A 27,871-nucleotide genomic window follows, 5' to 3' on the forward strand; every position below is an offset into this window, starting at 1 on the left:
CTTCCCTGCCCTTGGACCGGCATGCAGGACTCCTCCTGAGCATCATCTGGGGCTTCGAGGAACTTGGCATCACTCTGCTGCTGGCCAAATCCCTGGGATGGCTCCTGGACCAAACCGTTTCCCAAGCCTGCTGGCAAGAAGATGCAGGATTTTGGGCAGCGATGACAGGCAGGCAAACGCCTCCTGAAGATCTGTAGGATCTCCTGAGCCACACCAGACCCAGGCACATCCTTCCTCAAGAGGAGGAGAGCCTTCATCTGCACGCAGTGATGTCTGGATGGAGCCTACCTTGCCCAGAGGCTCCATCAGCTCGGGCTGAGCTCAGGGCAGGACAGAGGGGGTCTTGCTCTTCATGCTGGACCCCCCCTGCCCCGGTCTGGCCACATGGTGCCTGTTCCAGCAGCGTGGTAAGCAGGGACTCGCTTGTTACTACAGGCGAGGCTGGGAGCTTGGGGAAGCCGAGGAGTAGCTGGGTGAACCTACGTTGTCTCCTGCTGCCAACCAGCCCCAGGCAAGCAAGGTTACTACTAGGACAAGGACCTGTCCTGCATGCCATCATCATCATCATCATCATTCTGGTCCACGGGCACCCAACAGCCCAGCCCCAGGCAAGCAAGGTTACTACTAGGACAAGGACCTGTCCTGCGTCCCTGCTCCCATCATCATCATCATCCTGGTCCACAGGCACCGAGCAGCCCAGCCCCAGGCAAGCAAGGTTACTACTAGGAATTGTCCTGCATCCCTGTTCCCATCATCATCATCCTGGTCCATGGGCACCCAACAGCCCAGCCCCAGGCAAGCAAGGTTACTACTAGGACAAGGACCTGTCCTGTGTCCCTGCTCCCATCATCATCAACACCACCACCACCTTGGGTCATCTGGTGCCCAGCAGCCCAAGAGTTGCCCAGGGCTCACCAGGGTGGTGGAAACCACCGGGAGACGATGGGAAGGAGGCACCCACAGCTGGATGGAGGGTGCAGACCCGGCACCAACCATGCGTGGGGCTTATGGAGAAAAGGGACGTGCAATGAGCAGCCCAGCCTCTACCACGCACGCACCAACAACCTGGAGAGCCTTAACGGTGACCACCAAGATAAGAAAGAGCGGGATCCAGCTGCAAGAACCTTGGGAAAGGAAGAGGGAGTGATCTGGAAACACAGAGACAAGGAGATGGGTTTGGGGGCAACAGCCTGTGGGAGCCTCTGCAGCCCAAACCGACCTCTGTCCCCACCTGGAGGCACGCAGCTGCTCCCGCTTTGCGTTTATCGTATGGACTACGGGTTGTGCGCTGCAAAACTAGGAGGAACGTGGTATTCAGGCCACCACAGATGATGGAGATGGGGAAGGCAGGGCAGGACCTGCCCTGAAAGCAGAGGAGGGACATGAAAAGCCAGGGTGAGTTTCCCTTCCTTCTAACATTTTAGGTGAGCCACATCACCGGTGGGATTTTGAAGGCTGAGCATCTCCAGCGGGTAGGTCTCATCCTGAGACAATGGGGTCGGAGCGCTCTCATCTGGATGCAGAGCTGGGATCATAGATATTGCTGGGGCTTCTCCAGCATCAGCACTACCAGAGGCCATCCTGGAGAGGTGGCAGCATCCCTGGCTCCCACATCAGGTCCTTTTGGCTTCACAATCACTTGGGAAAAGGCCAGCGGGATCCAGGGCCAAGCTGCCAAGGTCACCAGCAGCGTTACTCGGGAAAGCCTGACTCACCAACCGGCCAGGGTGGGAACGCTGGGGGAAAAAATGGGAAAAAAACCCCAACCCTCCCAAACAGGCAGATGTTAAATGCTTCCATAAATCCCCAGCATGTGGATGGAGAGAGGCAGAGAGCACGGATCGCCGAGGAAGGACGGTGGCAGGAGCCTTCCAGGGACTCCTTTGTTCTCCGGAGCTCAGCACGGCTCCTATTTTTAGAAACCGTCTCCTTTAGAGGAAAACATGCGGTGATTTATCTTTCTCCTGATGAGCACGTAACTGCCCTCCCTGCAAATCCTGGTTTCTTGGAAACAGCGAGAGATGAGAGAGTTTTAACGTCTTGGACTTGGGAGGCTCAGATTTACCCTCTATGGTAATCCAGCAAGAGCTGCTCCTCCGACCACGGACGCGTGGCTGCAGCTTCTCCCGAGAGAGCGTGGCGAATCTGAATCCATTTCTGAGCTCACAGTCTGTCCTCCGAGAGGTCAAACACCCTCGTAACGGGACCACAGGTCCCTCCTCTCTCTTTTCCCTCTACCCCAAGAATTAAAGCAACCCGGCCAGGAGATCAAACCGCTTTCAAAATCGAGCCATCACCCGAGCCCCCGGCCAAAACATGCACAAAAAAAAAAGGGAGACAAAGGAAAAACCTGTGAGTTTCCCAGTCCTGGAGCAGGAAACCAGGAGACCAGGAGCTCTCCTAGATGCGGCAGACCTGGCTCTAGACAAATTTGGCGATGGTTAATTACAAAACGTGTTTCAAAGGTCACAGATTGAGAAATACCAACATCTCCAGAGGAGCTGAAAGAGCCCTGGCTCATCGAGGCCGTCACGGTCAGGGTTGATAAGCAGAGGTTAACACCGTGCTCGAGAGGCTCAATCACCTATCAGGATGCAAAAGTTTCCCTAAACCTTCACCACCACCCCAAAACCCACCAGGATGTACCTTGAGATGCTCTTCCACGTCACCCCCCTCAGCGTCTGGTTTATTTCTTAACAAAGCTACTCAACACGTACTTGAAGAATAATGACACCCCAAAATGGTAGCTGTGACCATCAGCAAGGTCGCCCCACTGCCTCAGGAGGTCACAGAGATGTTGATAGATCCAACAATCCAAGGAAACAAGCCCAGAGAAGGTCCCCAGCCGCTGGGGACCGGGGGACACGATGTATGACAACAGGCTGGGGGAGTTGGGCTCGTTCTGCCTCAAGATGTTCAGCATGAAGGTGCTGCCTACAGCTGCTAATTAGAGGGTGCAGAGAAGGTGAAGCCAAACTCCTCCTGGCCACGTGCAATGAGAGGGTGAGGATGTCACAAGATGGGAAAAACCACCCTGTGGGAATGGGACAGCTCTGGGACAGGCCAGAGGTGGTGACCTCCATCCTTGGAGATGCTCAAAACTCAACTCGATGGAGTGACCTGACTTTGAAGTTGGCTGTGCTGTGAGCACAGGGATGGGATGAAGACCTCTCCAGGGTCCTTCCAACCTCAATTATTCCATGATTTTAGATTAAACCCCCAAAGTTCAAGAGCCTAAAGCCAAGAGGTCTTTGGGATGGTGGTTAGCAAGACCCTAGACCAGCTCAGAACAGGGAGAGGACCTCTCTTAGGGTTCAACCAAGGAGCTACGCTATACTCTCCCGGAAGTTTTCTACCCAATTACCAAAAAATATCTATTGACAGTCTAAAAGAGCGAAGATTTAAAGAAAACTCAAAAAAAATCTAACAAATAACAGCATCTCCCAAATTTCAAAAGCTGTTCAACCACGTAAGGCTGCATCACCGGAACACAACAGAAGTTTTCCCTTCCACACAGTCCTCTGGGATGGGAAGGAAGGATGCCTACCTGACCTCCACGTGGTCATGGATGACCTTCTGCACCTCGTATCTCAGCGATAAAGGATGAAGAGGGAAACTCAGCTCCAACTCAAGTTCTCCAGCAGCTTCCAGATCGGCTGTGTTCCCACTGCGGAGCGACCAGTGCTTCCAAAGGACATCACTGAGGATGCAGTGAACCAGCCTCCAGCCAAGGGAGGGGAAAAAAAAAAAAGGCTCCTCCAGAGGGTGATGACTAAGCTTAGACCAGAACTAGACTCTTCAAAAAAACCCCAAATTAAGCAAATTGCACAGGAATTTGCAGCACCGCTTTTGTGGGCAACCTGACAGCTTCCAAAAGCCCTTAAGAAACCAGATGATCACCTCCAGAAAGCCTCCACACCTCCAGAAAGCCTCCAGAGAGCCTACACGCCCTCTCCCAGGCTTTGCTTTTTTCCAGTCTATCTAAACAAACTGGGAGAAAAAAAACCAAAAAACAACAACAAAAAAAAAAAAAAGGCAAAAAGATATTTTATCTTCTCTACGGCAAGGCTGAGGGACCTTGCCATTTGAGCAATGGTATTAGGCAAGGGGTGAGTTATTGCATCATCTCCTGAGTAACCCAAGATGTCGCAAGACATGATTTAGCTCTGGAATTAAAGACTAGCTCCTACTTAAGGCCCTTGCTTTAATCTCGGGTGTTTAATTTGGAGAGCAAAAGGTACTGGAAGAATTGCTCATTGGCACCAGCTCATGATACAGCTTCTGCATCTTGTGAATAAGCTGGGGGATAAAAAAAAAATAAAAAAAATTGGCTCGACGCATGGCTTTTTGTGGTTCGAAACCACAAGAGTAACCAGCAGTGCCAAAAAAAAATAAAAAATAAAAAAGTCAACAGACAAACCTGTGCGCTGGGATTAATGCTTGGTCCTATGCTGGCAGTGCTGGAGCCCAGCAAGCAGCTGGGTGTCCACCAGGGTGCTGCCACCCAACCCAGCCACGGGGACTTCTGCTGCAGCAGGCAGCATGGATCTGGGATTGTTATGACGAGGAATCCCACCACCCTGGAGCTGTTCAGTCAGATGGGACCACCAGATGGCCAAGAAATGGAAGGGGTTCCAGCCCCCAGCACCGCAGGAGCTATTTAGCTCCCCCCAAAGCTCACTAGAAACGTGGGGAAGCAGGAGCTTCGTTTCCCACATCCCAACCTACCTCCAAATCCATCCCACGACCCCAGCCTTGGCTCTTCCAACCCAAAGCAGCGGTGCAGGACCACTTCTCCAAGGTCATGTCCACACTGGCGGAGCCGCAGTGGGTCTGAGCCAAGCTGGGCTAGTGTTTGCAGTGCAAACAGCCGCGTCCGGCGGGCAAAGCTGCCATCAGCACTTAGGCTCGGTCACCCCGGCGCGAGCGCACGGCTCCAGGAGAAGCAAAACATGGAGAATCCTGCAAAAGGGGGTGCGAGCGGCAGCTCTTTCCACTCTGACCTTCTCTGAGCAGGGCCAACAGCTCCCACACGTGAAGGCAGGGCTTTGCACGAGCGCTCCACAGCATGGCTCTTCCCTTGCACGAGCGCAGGAGACCCCCGGCGTCCCCCCCGCCCCAAAAAAGCACCTGGATGAGCAACCGCGATGCTCCGTGTGCTATCCTCAGCCTGGGGCTCTTTGGGCGGCCATCCCCGCCAGATTCAAACTCTGGGATGATATTCCTGCCCCGAATCCCTGGGGTAGATGTTCCTCCTCCATCCCTGGAGCCCAGCGTCGCCCCAGCCACTTTCCAGGAGAAATCCTTTCACCCACGGTCCGAACGCGCTCCCCGGAACCAGACGAGCCGCTCGCATTCCCTGACCCTGCGCTGCGACTTGCCAGAAGCGAGCTGGAGATTTCGTTAGCGCTCCCGAATACCGACGAGCCCGCATGAGGACTTTGCTGAGGGAGGGCTTGGCTGGAGCTACAAACTCCACGTTTTCTCCTAAAAACGGGCGGTTTGGGGTTGGTTTTCCTGCGCTTCTCCAGGTCCCGCTGCAATGAAAGCGCTCGGCTGCCTGCGGATGGAAACCAGAGCTTTTTTTTTTTTTTTCCCTCTTTTGTGCTCATGGCAGTATTTCAGGACGCTCCTAATCCTGCGGACAGGTGACCTTGAGGACAGGAAGCTCTTCAAAGCACAGCGTGCTGGCAGCACACTGCACCTCGTCCCACTCGTGCTCAGCTGGCTGCTGGTGGAGCTGGGGATGCTGGTGGAGCTGGGGACGGGATGGTGCCATCACCTTCAGGTGACTCCAACAGCTCCACGTTGGCTTCTGCTTGGGCTTCCCAGCAGCGGTGTGGGTCCTTCCACCCCTCCATGAGCACAGGGTGGTGGTTGTTCACGTATTTAAGGGCTGGAAATGCCCAGGGTTGTGCAACCAGCATCCCGGTGCCGATATTTCTCCTGTTGGACTTTGCACAGGCAGGAAAAGATATGGCAAAGGGCTCAAGCAACTGCAGACCACGAACAGCGCGGTGGGCAAACACTTCTATACCCGATGTGGTTGCTCCAGTCCCAGCAGGTAAACGCTGAGGGCTCCCGTGCAAGGGGATCAGCTCGTTGGGGTCAGCTTGTCGCAGCAGGACAAACAACCCACCACGGTTGGTGTTTTAACCCGCTCTCCTGCCTGGGAGGAGCTGTCGGTGTTGGGACTTTGCTCAGCTCGGGGCAGCAGCTGGACTGGGGAGCTTGGAGGACTCTGTTGTCGCTGCAGGAGGGGGTGAAGCAGACTCTGCTGATCAAAGAATGACGTCCAGCCCTGTAACGAGGTGAAAAACCCGGCGTAGGGGTAAAAGCATCCTGAAGGGCTGCGGCTTGGTACTCCACAAAGGATCCTGTGTTTTTAATTGCACTGGTGCTGCCTTCTATCCAACTATTCACCCGTTGACCAGCGGAGCCCGCACCGAGCTGTAGTAATCCCGGTGCGAGCAGAACAAGCTGTAGTAATCGCGGTGCGAGCAGAACAAGCTGTAGTAATCCCGGTGCGAGCAGAACAAGCTGTAGTAATCCCGGTGCGAGCAGAACGATCTGTATGTGGTCCCTCTGGCTCCTCCAGCAATGCTGGACACGATCCCAAAGGAGGTGGCAGGACTGCGCAAATGTAGACGTGCTCCAACACCACATGCTGGACAAACGGCGTGTCGGGTGCCGGCAGCCGCGGTCCCATCCTGCTCTCTGACCATCCCTTGTGCCGGCTCGGCTCTTTTTTTCAGCCGTTTCAGGGGGTCTAACAGAGAATTCCTGGGAAAATGGGACTGGGTTCAAAACCAAGGACTGCAGATACCTCTGGGGAGGGTCAGAGCTCTTCTCCTCCACGACTCGACGCTTATCCCAACACGGTGGCTCATGTGGGATGTCTCCACTGAGAGAGGCCAGGCACAAGATATCAAAAAGGCATTCTGGAAGCCTGAGATCAGCACAATTCCCATCCCTCCGTCTCCTCCTTGGGTTAATTTTGTCCATGGGGACAGAGGACGACTCCCTCCAGAGACGCCGTGGCACCTCCATCCTTGGATATCTTCCAAGCCGGACAAGCTGCTCTTGCTTTGGCAGCAGCTCTCCAACCCAAATCCCCCTTCTACCCGAAAAGATGTTCAGGCTAAAGAAGAAACACCCCAAATATTCTTCTCCCAGCTCCATAAAGGTATTACACGTGCTGCTCCCTGCTTGTTCCTAGCCTTCACCCAGACACGAACCACCAAACTGTCCCCCAACAACTGAATTTCCAGAAGCAGGAGCCTTCAGTGGGGGCTCAGAGACCTCCAGAAGCCTCACTCGGGCAGGAGATAAAGCAATTTTGGAGCAGAGGGAGCTGAAACCTCCTGCCTTTTGCTCCAGCAAGTCCTTGGCTCCTGCCTGACTTGGGGAGCAAACCAAAAATAAATCCTATTTCCATCCCTTCAGTGATTGCTGCACCTGGGGCTTGGGAAGAGCCACGAGTGTGGGAGCATCACCTGAAACAGCAGCACAGGAAGGGGACGGGGGTCATGAAGTGAATCCAAGAGGCTGGAGGGGCAGGTCTGGATGATGGATGGGGCAGGGACCAGCTCTCCTCACTGCCCCGTGGGAAAGTCAAGGCTATGGGGAGACACCAGGACAACCTGGAGGACAGGCACAACAACAGGTGCCACCAAATCTGAAGAGCTCTTGGCAAGAGAAACCACACCACCAGGAACTCCAGAGCAGAAGACAAGGACCTTCAGGCTCTACCAAACCCAGCAACACCCCAGGATCAGCTCGGCTAGAAAGTTTTAAGGTAACTGAGCCACAGAACAAGGACGAACACCCAGGCGTTTCCCGTAGGAGAAGACCACAGGGATCGCATCAGCTCTGGACCGAAGCCACCATCCACCAGCCAGTGATGGCCACAGGTCTCAAGAGGCACAAGGAGACCTTGAAGCAACGACTGAGCACCCATCCTTCCCGACGGATGGGCTTTGGAACAAGCATTGGTCTCTCCTCTGGCTCCCACCTCCCCTAAAATCCAGCTCGTGGGTTTCGACCCTCCTTTCGCGCAGGAGGGGGATCACATCCCTGCACAGGATCGATCTCATCTGCTGGGTCCCCTGTTTGGTTTCTAGATGAAAAATAGGATTGGCTTTCGCCCTGCCTGGACACCGCAGACCCCAAAACCCCACACGAGACCGTGGGCCATGGTCCGGCATCCTACCACACGTTCGGGGATGAGCGGGTCCCTCTCGCCTTCATTGCTGGTGGTGGTCCAGGGTTATCCCGCCGGTGGTCCAGGGCTATCCCACCCCCGCTATCGAGCTCTAAGTTAGAAAGGCAGCACCTGCTCAGGTCTCTGGAGCAGAGTGGGGTGGGGAAGGGCGCCACTGCAAGGGGAAGGTGCTGGATGTGCTGACACAGCATCCCACCCTGCTCCGCCTCGGAGCAAGACTCTCCCAGCTCCCTCCCAGCACCCTGCTGGGATGGTGAGGCCGAGCGATAGACCACGGACCCAGAAAACCACCAAATAGCTCCGACCCCACCAGCACCCATTTTCCACAGAGGGTTTTCCCGATGCCACCAGCCCTCATCCTCCTTCCCTCAGCTCCCACCATGCAGGATTTTCCTGCCATCGCTGTCACGCCCAGGCTTAACTCTTCCCCTCAAAACACAGACCTGACACCCTGGATGTCTACTCGGCTCAGCTATGCCCGGGCATGCTCCATCCAGCAGCTCTGGAGTTCCTTCTTACTGGTCCGGACAGATCAGTGCGTGTTGCATAAGTACAAAAACCCGCCGGAACTCTCAGGATGAGACCTTTGCCTTATCAAACAAGTCCCAGGGCACTCTGTGTGCCCTCCCCGGGTGCTGAGCAGATGTTTCGTGGGACGCCACGTCTTTGCTGCGTACTCGGTGGCTGCGTTTCTTGCTCCTTCAATGCAACGCTTGGAGATTTGGCACCAACTGGTCACTTAAGTCAAGTGTTTCTCCTCCCACCACCGATCACGGATAAAAGCAACAGCCCTCCTGCTGAAACAGACTGTCCTCTGTGAGATCCTCACGTTTTGACTCAGGGAAAATAAAGAATCACCCAAGAGATCCTTGTGTCTGGCTCCGAAATAAAGAACCACCCACCCACCACTGTTGATTTTTCAAGACGACACCCAAGTTTTCACACCGAGAGGGCCCATGGGGACAGCTGAGCTTCAGCAAACCGCTTATGCTGGAGAAAAAAAATATATAAAACAAAAGAAAAAAACAAAACCCTGAACTAAACTAAGCCAGTGCCTGTTGGCTCGTGTGCACGGGCTCGCGTTCAAGCTGCCCGAGTCAGCAGAGCTCAGGAAGCCTCGCGCACTTCTGGAAGACGGAGCTGTAGGAAGCTTGACACATCTTGAGATGTTGGCTCTGCTCCCTGGGATGTTTTATGGTCAGCGAGAGCTTGCCACAGTTTCACAGACTTCGTATAAACATCTGGATGAAGGACTCTACCGAGGGTTAAGCAGAGACGCTGTCCCAGCGCGATGTTAACGCCCCAGCTGGAGCAGCAGAACCTCAATGGGGACACGCAGGAGAGCCAGGTCCCACCAGGAGCACCAGCACAGCTCCATCAGAGAGAAGAGCACTGTGGGATGACCCGCTCACCTACCGAAGCCACCGCTGGGGACCCTCGTCTTGCTGTTCAGCTCTGATTGAGGAGGAAAAAGACGAAGCTCAGGGATGAGGTGCCTCATCTCCCCAGTCACCAAGGGCTGGAGAAGTCCCACTGAGGTGGAAAGGAGATGTTAAGTGTCTGGATGGAGCCACACCACAGCTTCGAATGCTTCCCTTTGGGTCTCCTGGGACAACATGGTCCCTCCAGCTTTTGTAGGACTTGCCAGGGCCACCAGAAAATGACACTAAATTTTTTTATCTCCCAAACCTCGGCTATCTGGACACCATCGTCTTCTCAGAAACAGCTCCGCAGCGACACGCTCTTTCTTTTCCAAGAAAGAGGCCAACCTGCAGGTCTGCGAGCCAAAGAACGGAGCCAGGACGAGACGCCTGCCCAGAGGAAGAGCCGCACCCTTCCATGACCAACGGAGCCAGGAAACATCCCCACAGCACCCCAGGGACCTCGGGGGGGGGGGGTCTCCATCGCGGTTTAAGCCACCGCAACCCAATGGTGAGGGCCCTGGAGACAAAGCAGGACCAACCTATTCAAGGTAGAGAAGGAGAAGCATCACAGCAGCGTGAGACCCACCAGCACCCATGACCGCAGAGGAAGATCTACAGAAGATGTGAAGGCCACTGGAAGAAAAAATGGGGTCAAAGACCCAACGGAGAAGGAAGCATCGAGGGGTTGCGCTGAAGAGTCGCCTGGAAAGCCTGAGCAGCCACCGGTGATGGTCCCATACCTGCTCCTGACCCCAAAGGGTGCATCAGAAAGGCTCCCAATGCAGAGGAGAACCAAGCAGCAAGACCCCGAGGGAAAAGGATGGTGGTGGGGGGGATCTTGTGCCAAAAATGCCAGAACTAATCCCAGGAATCGGAAGAGAGGCACGGCTGATCGACCACAACAGGATGAGAAGCTCGTTAGCTGGATGACGGATGACCTGCTGCGCTCAGCGATCACACGGGAGCTGTGAGTCACCAATGGTGTGGTTGGGGGTGTGTGTGTGTGTGTATAAACCACCACCAAAAAATAGAAGAAAAAAAAAAAAATTCTATCTAGCTGTGGTTTGCAACCTGCAGTTCATGGACGACTTCGACAAGCAGCGGCGAAAAGGCAGCTCGAACTCGCTCCGGAAAACTCTCTGGCAAATCTAACGATGCAGGAAAAAAAAAAAAAAAACACAAACCCAAACACAAAACACCAAAACCCGCCTTGTTTCTCCCCCAGACTTGGCGCACGACAGGGTGAAGGAGACGCCGCTGAGCCCCTGAGCACCGTGAGGCGTGAGCAGGATGAAATGAAACTGAAACAGGTGCGGCGAAGCGCTTCCACGGGGAAAACCAGCTCTTGTGCCGAGCAGCGTGGCGTGTTTAGCTTGGCACGGCCAAGCGGGAACCTGACACTTTCCCAGCAAAGAGCTTTGCTCTTATTTCCAGCCTCCCTGCACTCCTCGGCCAGAGGACACAAGTTCTACCTTGGGGTTTTCTTTATTTATTTTTTTTTTTTCCGGGTATCCAGAGCCCGTGGGATGTACTGAAGCCATGCCCTGCTCCCAGCCCCAGCGTGGGGGGCAGATGGCGGGGGGGGTGGGGGGATGCAAAGCCCAGATCCATCTGAAAAAATTCCAGGCGCTGGGAAGCAAAGCTTTGGGCTGCGTTTCCTCCAGGAGAAAGGCAAAAGCTGGTGATACGAGCCTGAGAGCCAGGGCTGAGCGCTTGCTCCCAGGCTCCAGAGTGATGCAGGCTTCCCAAAATATTCCAAATACTCGTGTGATTCCAGGCTCCGGTGATATTTCCGAGGCTCCCGCAGAACCAGATGAGACCGTGGGGTAAGGGCAGACACCCAGCGCCCCAAACCTGGGGCTACGACCCCCATCAGGTTGGGAGGATGCTGCTGCTCCTTCCCCCACCACGCCTGGACCACTTGCACCAGAGATGCTCAACCCACAGCACCAACCCCGTCTAGCCCCGGGGCGGCCATCTGAACCCAGAAACCTCCCACTCGGAGCCCAGAAAAAAATCAAAAAAACCGGGAAAACCTCCAGAAAACAGCGCTGGGCTTTGGATGGGTTCGAGATGCAACGCCAGCTCCAAAACGCTGATTGCTCTCCTGTGCCTGCTGCAGGGACATGGCCCTGAAAAGCCTCCTGACGCCCCAAAAAAAGCTTTTTTTCACAAGCTCTCCTTAACCACCCCTGCCCTGTACAGCCCTGAGCTGCTGGCACTGCACCCAGCCGTATCCCAGAGCATTTCCAGAGCCATATCCCAGTGCGTTTCCACAAGAGCTGGCTGGCTGGGGATGCTCCATAAAACCTGGCCATGCCTTCACCGCTTAAAGCCCTGGGGGCTCCCTGGCTGCACCCCCTGATCCGGCGGGATGGGATTGCACTGGGTAGACAACCCCCCCCCACCCCACCGCCACCCCGCCCCCGGTCCCCTCCCAGGGATGCTGGCTGCCTGTGGGTCCCACATCCAGCACCTGGTCCGTTCCCTGCACCAGGTTTTGCAGCACCTGCGCCTGCAGGGTATTTTCTACCCCCACAGGTTGTTCCCAGCCCTGCATTTCCCCCATTACCAACCCTTTTAAAAACAAAGACAAGCCAGACAGAGCACTGCCTGAGGGTGCCAGCCCTCCATTCAAGTCTTTTACCTGCAGCTAAGAGCCCAAATGGAGCCTTTTCAGAGGCGATTCAGGCTGATCCTTGAAAACCTTTCATTTATTTTTCTTTTTTATTTCCCTTAAAGAGTTATCAGGCCTCCATACAAATTCATCCTCTAGGTCCTGCTCCGCTCCCTCCAGCTTTAAGCAAGATTTATGTGACCGGCGGCAGAAAGGCAGAAAAACTTTCCTCGTCAGCAGAGGAGACGTCCAGCATCTAATGAAAGAACAGTTTCTATCCAAGCTGCTTGAAAGGCATCCAGGCTCTGTTGCAAGCTCATCTTGTTTGGATCCATCTCTATTAAATTTCCAGCAGATTTCGGCTGCTCCCGTGAAAGTGGTAGGTTTTTTTTTACCAGCCATCAATGCAGGCAATTCACATCCACAGCCCCTTTGCGCTCCTGGTCCCTCCAACTCCTGCGTCTTTCACCCCCCATCAACTTTCCCCTCCATCTGCCAGCAAGTTTTGGCTTCAAAACGGTGGTTTAATCATCTGAAAAAGCAACGGCGGAGGAGCCCCGAGAAGCCACAAGGTCTTTGGTACCTGCAATATTAGGAGAGAAGAGCCCCAAAGGCTGGTTTGGATGCTATAAGGCCACGGAGAAGACTCCTGAGGGATCTTTTCCTCGTTGTTCTTTGCTGTCAGCCCGTAACGAGCTGTCCTTTCCAATCACAGAAACCCACCACCCGCCGTGAAGATCTGGGAATACTTGGGAATCCCGATGGCGTACGTGCTGGAGCGCTCGGGAGCGCGCACGGCATCCATGGGCAAAGCGTTGCGGAGAGCCGACGTGTTCCCCAACGGAGCCAAGAGGATGGATTCGGTCCTTGGTGCCAGCGTGGGGTCTCGGGGCCACCTTGGCGTGACAGGGCAGCGCTGGACGGTTTTGCCCGGCAGCATCTCGCCATCCACGCAGGAACGTGCCAGGCTCCAGTAATGCAGGGATAGAGCCCAAAAAGCTGCTGAGATCCTTCCTCCACCCAACCATCCTACACGGAGGAGGGCTGGGGGGTCCTAAACACCCCAGGGTGGAAAAGGAGCACTCTGGCCCCGGGATGAGCGAGAAGAGACCGGCCACCAGCAATGCTTGCTGGAAAATAGGGATAAAATGAGAATATTTTCAGTCCCTACCCAGAGCTCGGACATCTCAGAAGGGACGGTCCAGCACAAACCAACCAGAAACACTTTCCCCAGCTCCTCCGTCCTTAAACTAATCCTTTTTTTTGACATCTGGGTGTCTTTGATGGCCAAGCCCCAGAAGTCTCTTCCCACGGATACAGACATTTTTGGGAGACGGCAAGAAAAGGAAGGATTTTAACCACACAGACAACCCAAAACTCCAGGAAAGCACCAGACAAGAGGGCTACGAGTGGGACAAAAAAGCCGTTGGGGAGGAAGAAAAGCACCTCCTCAGCTCCACGTTGCACCCTAAAGACAAATCCAAGTGGGGTAGGGGCTACCAGCTCCCCTCCAACAAGGACACCACGCTTCCGCGGCAAGAAGGTCTGTCTTGAGCCCAGCTAGGTTCCCCAAAACCACAAAGCACCAGCTGGCGTGACACCAGTGTGTCCCAACGAAAGGACGAAGAACCTCATGTGTTGCAAGAGACCCACGAGGATCATGGAGCCCAACTCCAGATGCCACACGGGGCAACCTACACATTAAACCCTGTATCTAAGAGCGTTCTCCAAACTCTTCTTGGACACCAGCAGGCTTGGAGCCATGACCTCATCCCTGGGGAGCTTGTTCCATGGAAAACTCTTTCCCAATGGCCAGTCTGAACTTCCCTTGATGCCACTTTAAGTTGGTCCCTCACGTCCTATCGCCAGGCACCTGGGAGAGGAGATCAGCACCTCCGTCCCCGTTGGCCATCACAAGGAAGCTGTAGGCAGCGATAAGGTCCCTCCTCAGCCTCCTCATCCCCAGGCTGACCGACCCTGGTGTCCTCAGCCGCTCCTCCCAAGGTTCTGCTCGAGTCCTTCCACCATCTCTGTTGCCCTCTCTGATGTTCTTCTGTCCCCCTTAAAATGGTGGAGCTCCAAAGCACCCACAACACTCAAGGTCAGGTCACACCAAGACGTGGGACAACCACGACTTTCAGTTTGCTCTAATGTGCCTAATGCACCCCTGGGTATGGGTGGCCCTTTTGGCCATGAGGCCACATGGTTGACTCCTGTTGACCTTCCTGTGGGCCAAAAGCCCCAGCTCCCTCTCAGCAGGGCTGTGCTCCAGCCTCTTCCCCCCAGATCTACACCTGTATCCCAGATGACACCATCCCAGGTGCAGAATCTGGGATATTGTCCTTTTCCAGTGCCATACAGCTGGGGACTGCCCAGCGCCGATCTATTGAGACATCTCCACGAGGCCTCTCTACCTTCCAGGGAGTCAACAGCTTCTCCTAATTTAGCATTACCAACAAAATTCCTGAGTGTGCCCTCAACTCCTACGTCCACGTCATCGATAAAAACACTGAAGAGAGAAAAAGCCCTGGAGAACACCACTAGTGACCGGCCACCGGCCAGATGTTGCCCCATTGACTGTAACTTTGAGCTTGACCCTTCAAGCCAACTGTTCACCCGAGGCGTTTTGGGCTGGTCTAGGTGCCTGCTGGATGTCTTCTCCAGGAGCATCCTCCTGGAGTATCAAAAGCTTCACTAAAATCCCCCCAAACTACATCCGCTGCCTTCCCTTTGTCCGTAACCTCGTCACCAAAGGATACCCCGTTTGGAAGAGGTAACTTTCCCTCCATGAACCCACACTGGCTTTGACCGATGCCTGCATCGTCTTTCAAGCATTTTCCACGAACTCCCAGAAAAACCTTCTCCATAATTTCACCAGGCACCAAAGTGAGACCAACAGGTAACTACAGGGTCATCGTTCCTGTCCTTCTTGGGAACAGGAGTAACATCTGCTGGCTTCCACTTGACTGGGACCTCTCCAGCGTCCCAAGACCCTTGAGAAAGGACACCAAGGTCTGACAATGGCATCGTCCAACTCTCCCGGGACAAATCCCACCCGGCCACGCAGAATCACGTGCACGCCGCTGCTGCAACAAATCCCACACAAGTTCAAAGTCAACTGGGAGACTGTCACCCCCCCTACTCGTGGTCCTCCAGCCATGGGTTCCACAGGGTCCCAGGGCGCATCGCTGGCGTTAAAGCCAAGGGTGAAGGAGGAACGAAACGTCTCTGCCTTATCTCCATCTCTATTTATGAGGCGACTGGCATCATCAAGTAACAAACTAATGTTTTCCTTAGTCCTTTTGCTGCTAACACCCTTTAAAAAAAAAAAAATTAAATTATTTTTTTATTATCCACCACAGTACCGGCCAGACGTGGTGTTGCAGGAGACACGGTGCAAACACAACTTTCATTTTCTCAGCAGCAGCAAACTCCAGGAAGGATGAACGTGGCCTCACGCCGAAGCATTAGCTCATTTCTGCTGGGCTTGGGAGAAGCTTACGGCATCTCCATCCCCAGCTTGACCCAGCAGCACTTTGCTTTTGCAGAAGGGGTTATTGCCACAGCCGCTTATCCCTGAAGAGCTTTTATCCCCCTGATATCGAGGAGAATGAAAAAAAAAAAAAAAAAACACCAAAACAAACCCAGATTTGGCCACTTGCTGAGGTTTTTGAGGTATCTGGCAGCCCAGACTGAGCAGGAGAGCAGCGTGGGCTGTAGGATGGAAGCAAGCCACCCCAAAAAAACCCAACCCAGCAGCCACGACGCATTGACACCTCGCTTCCCTCAGTCCAAACTTGGCTTTTCGTGGCCAAAAGCCAAGTTTGCGCCAGCACAGAACCTCTCCCTCTCCAGAAATGCCCAGTGGAGAAGAAAGACTGGGCCACGTCCTACTTTAGGAGGCGGCAGGAGAATCCACGGCTCTGCCCGGTGTTGCCCCTGGCTTATTTTTAAACCGTGGCCCGGTTAAGCACGAGGGACGGCACAGGGGGGGAGAGAGGCTGCTTGGGGGGTGCTGGATTCAGGAGGTTATTTATAGACACCGAAAGACAGGCACGGCAGGTGCTCCATGCCTTGGACCACCGTGAGCGAGCACGGGTGCGAAACCTTCTCCCAGCACCCAGGAGGAACAGCCAGCACCAGCCAGGACCCCTCCTCACCACACTTGGCCCACTCAGGACCACAGTTTTGGGTTATCAGGGACCACCCACGGCAAGAAAACACCTGGAAGGACACTCACCCTGGTGTCTCGACGGCACATTCGAGGAGCACATCACGACCCACCTTCCCATCCCATCGGAACGCCAGCACGCTCACGAGCGACCACCCTTGCGCTGCCACCAAACCCTCATTCTGGGGGTCACCCATGGCATGGGTGGAAAGCTACTAACCCCAAAAGTCTTTGGGAAGAGATTCCCAGCAGAGAGCTGTGTCGGAGGAGACGTAGCATAGGTTTTTTGGTTTTTTTTCCATGCAAATGTAGGGCTTCCAACTGTACTCCACATCCCAGCTCCAGCTAAGCCCTGCCTGTTGTCTTGGCCTCAAGTATTCAATTATTTATTTGCTAGGCAACAATATGACATCTTTCCTGGCACCGTTCGCAGGCTAAGAGGCTGACGAAGCAGTTAATTAGCCAGGAAGGTTACCAGGACTGCGAGCTCAACCTCCCAGTTAAAGAAAAGTCGAAAGCCAACAGCTCAAACTCAACCCACCACCAGCGAGGAAGGAGGCAACGTTGGAAAAGAGCCACAATTTTGGGGGTAGCCCCTGGCCCACGCAAGAAACCTCGGAAAAGGTCACTGGATGTGAGCCCCAGGGATTGTCCCAAAGAGTTAAAGTGAGACCAGCAAGAGCTGCACCTCCGTTGGGTGGCTGGTCCCATGACTCGCCTATCTTTTCTGGATGGAGTTCAAAGGCAGGTCATAAAAAAAAAAAAAGTAATTTTTTTTAAAAAAAAAAATTGCCCAGCAGTTGGCAAACACACCTTGGGACAGGCTACACGTGAGCTGCTCCACTCCAGGAAAAGGTTTAAAGGCACCTGGAGCTCCCTGCTCAAGCCAAGAGTAAATCAAAGCATGATTTCCTACACCCAAGCACTTCTTCGCACGGGGACCCCCCACCTTGCGAGAACAACATGTTTTCCCCCCAAAACACCCCGAAAACTCACTCTGATGCTTCACAATTAAAACTAAGACAGTGCCACGAGGTCTTGCCACCGAAGCACAGATCCAGGACAAAACTCCAGCTCTGCCAGGGCTGAGTATACTTTGACCTCCTCATCTTGTTAATTGTATTTTCCAGGTTCCCCTTCACAACTGCTCCGGCTCTTTGCGCTCCCGCCTCTCATCCGCAAGTCCCTACCCCTGAGCCAAGTCAGCCAGATGCTCTTTGGAACGATGACGGAGGAGACGATGGGGAAGAGGTGGGGTAGACGACGATGGAGATTGGGAAGAGGTGGGGTAGACGACGATGGAGATTGGGAAGAGGTGGGGTAGACGGCAGCATCTCAAGACCCTCCTACACGCTCCACGACAAAGAATTTAAGACTTGGTTAAGGCAGAGTTGAAGGGTTAGGCTTATAAACCACGTGAACATCTACCAGAAGATGATAAGGACCAATTTCTTGGGTTTTTGGTTTGGGTTTTTTTTTTTTTTGGTGTCTCCCTGGGCACGTGGCTGCACCAACACTGGCCGTGGCAGCTCGGACCGAGACACACAGACTCAAGCAACAGTTGAGCAACGGTAGAAATGGCTCTTCAAAACCCAGTTTAGGGGATCAACCCTCCCACCGTGGTGGCCCCCAGCGCCGCTTCCCCTCCTCCATCCCTTCCCTCGTAGCTGTCGACGGCCACGAAATGAGCCCGATGCCAGTGCCGCGCTCGGGGACAGGGTGACACCACGAAAGGCTGCGGTGAAATGACGTTAAACCGTTATTTTGTGCAATTTCCCAACACCAGTTCTCCACCTCGGGCAAGTGCAGGATCCTTTACCTTCCCTGGGGGACAGCAGTCCACCCCAGCCACCAAATGCCACCAGTTTGGCACCTCTTCGGCCAACCCCCCAACCCCCCCCCCAGGGGTGTTTCATGCTTCGAGGTCCTTCCCACTGGCTCCCAGTGCTACAAATCACGCATCCTAAAAATCATCTTTCTCCAGCTGCTCCCGCCGTGGCACCGGGTGGGTGCTGCCCCTCCGGGTTGCAGGTACTTTTTCAATATTTTTTTTTTCCACTATTTTAACATCAAATTGCGATCAGACCACGCGCATCCACTCAGCATCATCCAGGTTAATGCAAAACAAAATCAACTTATTTATCGCCAGACTGGCCATGCTCAAACACTGGCGAGATCTCTGGACGAGCATGGCACGGCTCAAAAATGACAATTATTGAGGATTCTTTTTTAGCGGTGGATCTGTCTGGATCAGCTCGGCAGCGTGCAGATCCTGGCCGAGCTTTACCAAGCCCCTCCGGGCACGTCCGTGTCATGGTGGGGAGCAGAGCGACGCGCTGGCTCCATCCCCAACCTGACACCCCACAATTTGTGGCTGTCTCCCCGTCCCACTCCAAATCCAACACTGGTTCAGGGCCCTGCAAAGCAGCCAGGAAAGAAAACAAACAAAAAAAAATTTGGCCGTTTGCAACAATTTTTGATGCCTGCTACCCAACGTCAGCAGCACACAAGCCCTTCGTGACGTCTTGCACCGCCAGGTTACCTGGAACGTCTCCGTCTCCAAATCCTCATGGCACAATCCAGGAAAAAAGAAAAACAAAACAAAACAAAACAAAACACCACCGTACAGCCTAAATCCAGCTCTTCCAGCACCTGAAGGGTTCAATCCAGCATGAGCGGGAGGCTGAGCCCAATGCCCAAAGGGTCCAGCTGGGGCATCCCTGGATCCAGACATCCACCTGCCACCGGGATTTATGGATTCCTACCGCACAACCGACCCTCGCCACCGCTGGGCTTTTCCAGCTGCTCCCTCCTTATCTCCATCCGCTCCGGGGTGGTTCGGTTACTCAAGCACCGTGCAGACTTTGCTCTTCCAAATCAAAGAAAAAACACCTTTGGCCTCTTCCCTGCTCCCGCTTCCCTGCTCCCATCTCTTCTGAAAGGAAAAGCAGGATTTTCGGGAGAAGGAAGGAGGTTGGGAGAGTCGTTCAGCCTTCATCCGCCGCTTCCCACGTGGAGGATGAGCATGGTTTTGGAGGGACAGCCACCCCCTACCCAGAGGGGCTCCGGGGTGGGTGAGGAGCTGGATAACGTGGCAACGTGGATCAGGAGCCAGCCTGACCCAGGGTGATTTGTCACTGGTGCCACCGACCCCCCCCAAAAAATCGGGAAATTTCATCCCAGCGATTCCCTCATCCCATCAGATCCCTGTGGCACCTTCTGCTCAGCCTGGAGAGCAACTCCCGTTCCGCAGGACGCCCCTGCCGTGTCTAACGAGCTTTGCTTTAGTAATGACAACGGTGGTGACGCCTCAGAGGCCAGGACCGAGGACATCCACACGGACACGCTCCGTGAGTACCCAAAAGATGACGCCGCGGGGCTCCCACCATCCCCAATCCTGCTGGATTTATCCCCATTTTGCAAGAGGAGCCAATTGCACAGCCTGGGTCCCTCCCCCCCTACAGCAGCAGGATTTTGCCAGGAGTGCAAGGGGAAACTGAGTCACAGATGGAGCCATGCAGCTCGAGATTATTCTCTTTTAAGATAAATTAAGCCAGACATCACCCTCCGGGCAGCAGCGCCACAAACCCAGGCTCTTCTCAGCACCACGGAATGGGATGCGGCCAAAGAGATGAGCATCGTTAATCCCCAGCAGCAATTAAAACCCAAAATTACTGCCAACTGGAGAACGGGTTGTCCCCAAACCACTCCAGGCTGGAAACACAGATGGGGACAACATCCCAACACACACAGCACCAGCGACGGTCACACCCCGGCGGCTGATTTCTTGCCATTTAATTACTTTCCAAGAGAATATTCCGACAGGAAAAAAAAAATAATACTACCTACAACCTACAGCCCCATGGGAGCAGTGAGCGCCCAGCTGCTGCGACAAGCCAGCACCTTCCCCCAGGATCGTTCCCTGGGCACGGAGCCCACCTCCACCCCCCGAATGCAGTGTCCTGCCCCTCGATTTCCCGATGGGAATTGGAAAACACAGCTCTGAGCATCCTCCTCCGGGCTTCTCAACGTGACTCCAGGCTCCAGCGGGCTCTTGAGCTTCATTCCCGTAGGGGTAAAAAAAACACAAAAACAAACAAACAAACAAAAAAAAACCAAAAAACCCAACCCGTATATAAAATAATTGGATCGTGCACGTGGATGTTGGAGTGGGGAGGGGATCTCCAAGCGTCGGGATCAGCCTTTCCCGGGAGCGATCTCAACTTCGAGAGCTCCTTAACGGTGCTGGGAGGAATGAATTAAAAGAGGCTCTTGGCCCGTGACAGCGGTTCTTGCAAGTCAAGACCGGAGGGGGAAGGGAAGAGGGATGAAGAGGGGACACAGAAGAAGGGATTAAAAAGAATGGAGAAGGCCGGGGGGGGGGGGAGGAAAAAATTAAATAGGTGGAGAAACAAAAGGGACACGGATGTGGGACAAAGGCTGAGCCTCAGCCCCTGCCACATGCAGTCCATCTTGGGCATTGTCCTCGCTGTCAGACCTGTATAAATTAAACCCCGACGCGTGAGCACCTCCCCTACCTCCCTTCCCCGGCATCGGCATCGTCTCTTCTTCAATGGGGCAAGAAGAAAAAAAAAAAACAAAAAAAAACCAAACCCAAAAAAATTAACAAAAAAAGAAGTCTGTAAAAACTTCTCCATCTCCAGCAGCCGCACCACCTGATGCTGCGAAAACTTGAGCATCCCTGCGGAAGCTCGAAGGAGTGATGCCCCCCCCAAGGGGGGGGGACGGGGACGGGGGGACGGGTCAGGATGGGGCGGGGGTTGCTCCTGCTAGAAACCCCCTGCCGAGAGGACAAGGTGGCACAGGGTGCTGTGCTGAACAAGCCTGCGGGCTTTGGTTCTCCGCCAGCCCTTTTGCATCGCGTCCCCGAAAAAGACATGGTGGATTTATTTAGTCACCTGGCTCCTAAAAAAAAAATATATATATAAAAAATAAAAATAAAATAAAAAAATCCCTGCTGCTTTTTTCTCCCCTGAGCTAGAAACGACCCCAAACCAAACCGAAAATGCTTTCCCCGCAATTGCAATCAAAATAACCATAAAAAGCTCTAAATTGGGAATAAATGACGCTGTGGCCGGGTTTCACCGCCTGCAGCACGGGAAAGCCCCGAGATGCCAGTCACGGCGGGTCAATGAAAGCAATTTGGGATGAAAACGCTCCTTTTTAGCTAAAGCACACAAGCTGTTTGTACCTGAACTGGGCGTTTTCCCTGTGGTCCCAGTTTGGCACCTGGTGGAACCTCACAGCACGCATCAGTTCAGGCTTTCCCATCCGCTCCCACGACGGATAAAATCCAACGCCAAGGCCGACACCGGGGATATTAAAATATTGAGACCGAATCAAACCTCATCTCTGATGCAATTAGAAGCGGACGCTGGTCCTGCTCCAGCAAATCAATAAATTATAAGGTGTAAAAAGAGGAGATTTAGTTAAATCAAGAGGTATCTGGCAGCTGCCGCGCCGGGAGCGGCACGTTTCAGGTCAATAATGACACGCCAGGACCGCAAATGCTATTTCCCTTCGTCAAGTGATCTCTCATTAAATCAATGTTTCGCCTTGATTAATTTGGGTAATTAATACAGCAGCTCCGGGATGGAGGGCACCGGCGGGGGCACGAGCCCACGGCGCTGACTTGCTACAGGGCTTCAGGGCTCTGCCACCCACCCAGTGTGGCGAGCACGTGTTGGGGACCTTGTGGCACTGCGTGATGCCACGGGGACCGTAGTGACACCCCACGTTGTCACAGCACCCCCAGAGCAGGGTGTCCCTGTGTTAGGGACCTTGGTGACACCGCACACTGCTACACTGAGGACCTTGGTGACACCACGCATGGCCACAGCATCCCCAGAGCATCCTGCTGTCCCTTGCATTGGGGACCTTGATGACACCCCACAGTGCCACAGCATCTCCACAGCGGGGTGTCCCTGCATCGGGGACCTTGGTGACACCACACACTGCCACAGCATCTCCAGAGCATCCGGCTGTCCCTGCACTGGGGACCTTGGTGACACCCCACAGTGCCACAGCATCCCCACAACCGGGTGTCCCTGCATCAGGGACCTTGGTGACACCACGTGCTGCTACATGGGGGACATTGGTGACACCGCTCATTGCTCCAACAGGGACTGTAGTGACACCCCACGTTGTCACAGCACCCCCAGAGCAGGGTGTCCCTGTGTTAGGGACCTTGGTGACACCGCACACTGCTACACTGGGGACCTTGGTGACACCACGCATGGCCACAGCATCCCCACAGCGGGGTGTCCCTGCATCGGGGACCTTGGTGACACCCCACAGTGCCACAGCATCCCCACAGTGGGGTGTCCCTGCATCAGGGACCTTGGTGACACCACGTGCTGCTACATGGGGGACATTGGTGACACCGCTCATTGCTCCAACAGGGACTGTAGTGACACCCCACATTGTCACAGCACCCCCAGAGCAGGGTGTCCCTGTGTTAGGGACCTTGGTGACACCGCACACTGCTACAGTGGGGACTTTGGTGACACCACGCATGGCCACAGCATCCCCAGAGCATCCTGCTGTCCCTGCATTGGGGACCTTGGTGACACCACGCATGGCTACAGCATCCCCACAACAGGATGTCCCTGCATCAGGGACCTTGGTGACACCAGGACTGTAGTAACACCCCACACCGCCACAGCAGGACGTCCCCAAACTGGGGACCCCAGTGACACCCCACACTGCCACAGCAGGATGTCCCCAAATCGGGGACCCCACGGCATCCCCCCAAGCGCTGGGAGGAGCTGGGTACCATCCCCCCCCCCCACGTGAAGCCATGACCCCAACCCCCGTCCCCTCCCCCAAATGCCCCCCCCCCCCGCGCTGCCGGAGCCCCTCACCTGCACAGACACCCCCGACCTCGCGCTCCGTCACCCCTGGGACGTGGGGGGACCAGTGGGGGGGGTGGGGGGGCACAGCCCCAAACGGCCACGATGCCATCAGCATGGCGAGGGGGAAAGAACCCAGCAACAGCGAAGAAGAACACACACACACCACCCCCCCGCCCCCCCAGTGATACTGGGATGGGCCCCCCCAGCCCCCCACCCCGGTGGGGGTTGATAAGGGCACCAGCGATTCAGGAAACCGCAGCCTGGAGATAAAGGCTGAGCCATGTGGATCCTGCTCGGGGGGAGGGGGGGGGTCCTACAGGGAACCAGCACCCCTGCATCATGCTGGGGGGGGGGGAGGGGGGGGGGACACAGGGTTGAACCCCAGAATAGGAAGGGGGTGAAGGCTGGAGCATCTCTGGCCCCGTCACTGACGCCCCCCCCCCGCCCCAAGAAATTACCCAAAAATGCTTCCGAGGAGCCGCCGTGATGTGCAATAATCGCGGTGAGCAGCCCCAACAACCCCCCCCCCCCCCCCCAAGAGAGCCAGGAGGGGAGGGGAGCCCACCAAAAAGCCCCCAGAAGGGTCCTGGTGGAATGTGCCCCCCCCCCGCCAAAACTAGGGTGACGGTTCAGGGACCACGAGCGGGGATGGGAAAACCTCCCAACCGGGCAGAACGGGGCAGCACCCCGCTTTCTCCACCATCCTTCGTGGGTCGCATTCTGCCCCTTTGCTGGGACCAGCTCAGCACCCTCTGGCACGCCAGCAGGGCACCCCACTGCTGTGGGGGATGCTGCACGCGGAGGGCACCCCAAAAGCCACCCCACCGGTGGGGACATGTCCCCCAGCCGTCACCTGCCGACCCCTCCGGCAGCACCGCGGACTCTGCTCAGCACCAAAACCCTCCCGGCAGCTGCCAGAGCCCCCTCCGGCTCGTGGCCACCAGCGCTCGGCAGATGCCGGGATAATTCCATTTCGTTGTTGGAGGCCACGGAAAAGCCCCCAGACCTTGAGGGGGGCAGCAGGGCGAGCATTTGTGTGGGGTCTTCCCATCCCACGGGGCCCACAGACCTTCACCCCTATTTTGGGGCATTTTGGGGCCGTTTTCACCTTGGGGTGTCGAGCTGGGAAGCGGTGCTGGTGGCCTGCACCCCCTGAAGTCTGTCCGTGAGGAAGGCTGGAGCACCCCGGGACCCCAGCTGAGCCCCACCACCCGTTCCCATCCAGGCTGGACAGCCAACTGGGGACGTTCTCCTTCTCCTGACACAGCACCCCCTATTTTGGGGGGGCATCAGCTCCCTCCTTTCAACGTACCCGTCAGCCCCCTGGGGTTAACTTTCCACCCGTGGACCACAGTGGTGGAACAAAGAGCTGAAAAGCTTCCCAGATGCCACCAGGTCCTTTTCCCACCCACCTCGTGGTGGGGAAGTAACAGCCAGAGTCACCGAGCAGGTCGCCTGGGGCAAGAGATAAGGTTTTAAGTCAACTGGTGTTTGCAGAGAAAAAAAGAATTGCAGCTGGCGACTCCACCCTGGCGACTCCACCGTTGTCACCACTTTCAGAGGAGGGAAAAAGCCACCCACAGGCCAGGGGACAAGCAACGGGACAAGTCACTGGCCAGTGGTGGGATCCATGGCCATCATCCACCTTGTCTCCCAGTGAGGAGCCAGGGATGGGGAGGAACGGGAGGGTTGCACCGGCACGGAGGGGTTCAGGTAGGACTCGGGATGGCAGAGGCACCTGACCAGTGCCTGGCATGGAGTTGATGGAGAAGGTGAGGCAGGAGAGGGTTAATCCTCCCCAGCAGGTAGGGGACAGGTGCTGGACAACCAGGGATTTAGGGACAATCTGCAGCAACTGACCAGGAACTGGCCAGGAACTGGCCGGCCAGCCGCGTCCAAAGCGTTACACTCAACATCTCAACGTTCAAGTGGAAACCAGTTGACAAGTGGAGTCCCTCGAGGGTCTGTACTGGGCCCAGTGCCATTTGACAGCTCCGCCACCAACACGGATCGAGCACACCTGCAGGTTTGTGGGTCACACCGAACCGAGTGGACACCTCGAGGGAAGGGATGTCACCTAGGAGGACCCTGACAAGCCAGCGTGACTTCTCGATGGGACACAAACCTCGTGAAGTTCAAGGAGGCCAAATGCAAGGGTGGGGGCAACCCCCAGCACCACAAACCGGTGGGCTGGGAGCAGCCCCGTGAAGAAAAACGTGTCGGAGGAGGTCCAGAGGAGGCCACGAAGCTGGAGCACCTCTCCCATGAGGAAAGGCTGCTGGACTTGGGGTTGTCCAGCCTGGAGAAGCAAAGGCTTTGAGGACACCTTCTCACAGCCCTTCCACACATCAAGGGGGCTTATAAGAACGACTTTCATACCAAGACCTGTAGGACAAGGGGCAAGGGTTTTAAACTGGAAGAGAATAAATTTAGATGGGACGTAAGGAAGAAGTATTTCACGATGAGGCAGCGAGATGCTGGATCTGGTTGCCCAGAGAAGCTGGGGATGCCCCATGGCTGGAAGTGTTCAAGATGGGGTCACACGGGGCTTTGAGCAGCCTGGTCTAGCGGGAGGTGTCCCTGCCCACAGCCACAGTTGGGCTGGATGATCTTTGTAGATCCCTTCCAACCCGACCCATTCCATGACAACACCCTCAACCATCCAAGAGCCCTCGGAGGAGAGTTTCTCCAGAGCCACGCCAAGGATGGACCCATCAGGGTCTCCCATGAGCAAAGAAGATCCCCCAGCCCAAAACAGGACATCCCCTGCAAGAGCACCCAGCATGGACGGGGGGATTTCACAACGCCGAGGGTGTCCCAGTACAGCTCCACACCAGCACTGGGGAACAACCGGTCCCTGCTGGAGCTCCTTGTCCCCCACCACCCTCATGAATTCGGCCAGGCCAGGCCAGGCAGCACGGCTTTGCTCCGCTCAGCGAGGTCACGGCTTCACCAGCAACACCGAAACCGCGCGGGTCACCACTGTGGCACCGGTCCCCACAACGACACGCAGCCACCTCGCACAGGGATGGACAAATCATCCCTACCAGGGGACACCTTTGGTCTGGGGTCCCAACGCTGTGCTGGAGGAGATGAGGGGTCTCCAAAAAGCCGCTGGCTTGACCCACCGCCGGGTTTTGTGCTGGTTTGTGGTGCTGAGGCCGGGTGACGGCACAACGGCCGAGGGTTGTTATCCTCCCTTCCCCCAAAACCACGTGTTTCTCACCGTGCCGTGGTTCCCGTTTCACCTCAGGACGCCGAGAGCTGGGGAACATCAACACCAAGAGAACCTCACCGCAAGCCACCCCGGCACGACCAACCGAACCAACCCGAGCGCCACCAGCCACGCACGAAGCACCAGGAGATGTCCCCATCCCCCAAAAAGCCACCCCAACGGCGCCAACTGGGGACTTACCGGCCACGTCGTGCGCTTCCAGGGCCACGTCAGGCTCTTGACGGGAGAGTGACGAGAAGAAGTTGGGGTCCTCTTGCAACGGGCGCAGCTCAGCGCCAGAGGGTCCCTTCCCCTCCCTGCTCATCGTCCCCAGATCATCCACGGCGTAGAAAGCATCTTCCTCGAGCTCCGTCTCCGTTTCCACCGACGTCCCAGATAAAACTGGGTTCTCCAGGGTTTTTTTTGCGTCTTGAAGGAAAGCAGCTCTTCGTTCTTCGCCTTGGGGGCACTCAAGGGCAGGAAAAGTCTCTTCGTTTGGCTCCGGTGTCATTAACAGGGCTCTGCCTCCATCTCCTTGGCGCTCTGAGAAATTAGGGACAGCTTTCTCCATCCCTCGCCGATTGTGCTGTGTCACTTGGCAAAAAGTACCGCGCCGGCACTCAGGAGGGTTGGTGGCCAGGGACTGCCGGCAAAATCTACAAGAAATAAAAAGAGGAGAAAATGAGGAAAAAAAAAAAAAAATAAAAAATAAAGAGGCTTCGTTTTGCCGAGGTGGAGGAGAAATGGCTGCGTGCCAGAAAACCCAACGGTCTTGGTGCCCTCGCCATGGTCACCAAAGCTCTCCGCATACCCAAACCGGGCAGGACATCAGGGTCCATCACTCTCCCCTTGCAAAAATTGGCGTTGCCAGTAGCTGCTGAGGCGTAAGGTTCCTGCTGGAGTCGATGGACCCCAAAAAGTGCTGTTCTTCCTCGACAGAAAACTATTTTTTTTCCCCTCTGCGCTGCGATTAGCCAGGGGAACGGCATCCCGCCGCACACGCCCCAGAAAACCCCCTGTCGCCCTCAAATTGATCATTTATCCCCCCCAAAAAAAATTCAATGTACAGGGAAAGCTAACAGTTTGCACCCCTGGGAGCTCTGCTCTGTGGGCGGCTGCCCCAAAATCGGGGGGGCAGCCCCCAAAACTAGGGCGCGGGGGAGATTTTGGGATGCTGCCCTACATCCTTCTCCCTGGAGGAACTCCAGAGGATAGAACAGGGGAGTACTATCATACTGGGGGACCCCTGAAGGGTTGGGGGGACCCCCCTGAAGGCCAACCAGGTACTGGCCACCCAAGTGTGGATCCCCCCCCAAAACCAACCCATCGCCCTAAAACCACCTTTC

General features: G+C 55.4%; 1 protein-coding gene and 2 long non-coding RNA genes across 8 annotated transcripts in view; 1 reads left to right on the forward strand and 2 right to left on the reverse strand.

The window, feature by feature from the left end:
* The window catches only part of WIZ (WIZ zinc finger), a 53,260-nt gene extending 26,061 nt beyond the window's left edge, over nucleotides 1-27,199 (reverse strand). For 2 of the 6 annotated variants that reach the window (XM_040613052.1, XM_040613053.1), the window contains exon 1: nucleotides 26,727-27,199. In XM_040613052.1, coding sequence (XP_040468986.1) covers nucleotides 26,727-27,096 — 370 coding nt within the window. In that variant the 5' untranslated portion in view covers nucleotides 27,097-27,199. Of the gene's footprint in view, nucleotides 1-5,130; nucleotides 5,561-5,653; nucleotides 6,186-8,212; nucleotides 8,395-8,667; nucleotides 8,773-23,320; nucleotides 23,442-26,726 lie in introns of those variants that run through there. The other 4 variants (XM_040613057.1, XM_040613054.1, XM_040613056.1 and 1 more) reach the window with 4 other exon arrangements.
* LOC121096695 lies at nucleotides 10,719-17,802 on the forward strand. Its single transcript, XR_005830657.1, has 3 exons — nucleotides 10,719-10,958; nucleotides 17,567-17,687; nucleotides 17,720-17,802. It is a non-coding gene; the product is annotated as an uncharacterized LOC121096695 (long non-coding RNA).
* On the reverse strand, nucleotides 18,469-22,218 carry LOC121096696. Its single transcript, XR_005830658.1, has 2 exons — nucleotides 21,649-22,218; nucleotides 18,469-18,853 (listed from the first exon to the last, which is right to left on the reverse strand). It is a non-coding gene; the product is annotated as an uncharacterized LOC121096696 (long non-coding RNA).
* Nucleotides 27,200-27,871: the final 672 nt, after the last annotated feature.

The sequence above is a fragment of the Falco naumanni genome, chromosome 13 (genome assembly GCF_017639655.2).
Source record: "Falco naumanni isolate bFalNau1 chromosome 13, bFalNau1.pat, whole genome shotgun sequence".
In the NCBI taxonomy this organism is placed as follows: domain Eukaryota; kingdom Metazoa; phylum Chordata; class Aves; order Falconiformes; family Falconidae; genus Falco; species Falco naumanni.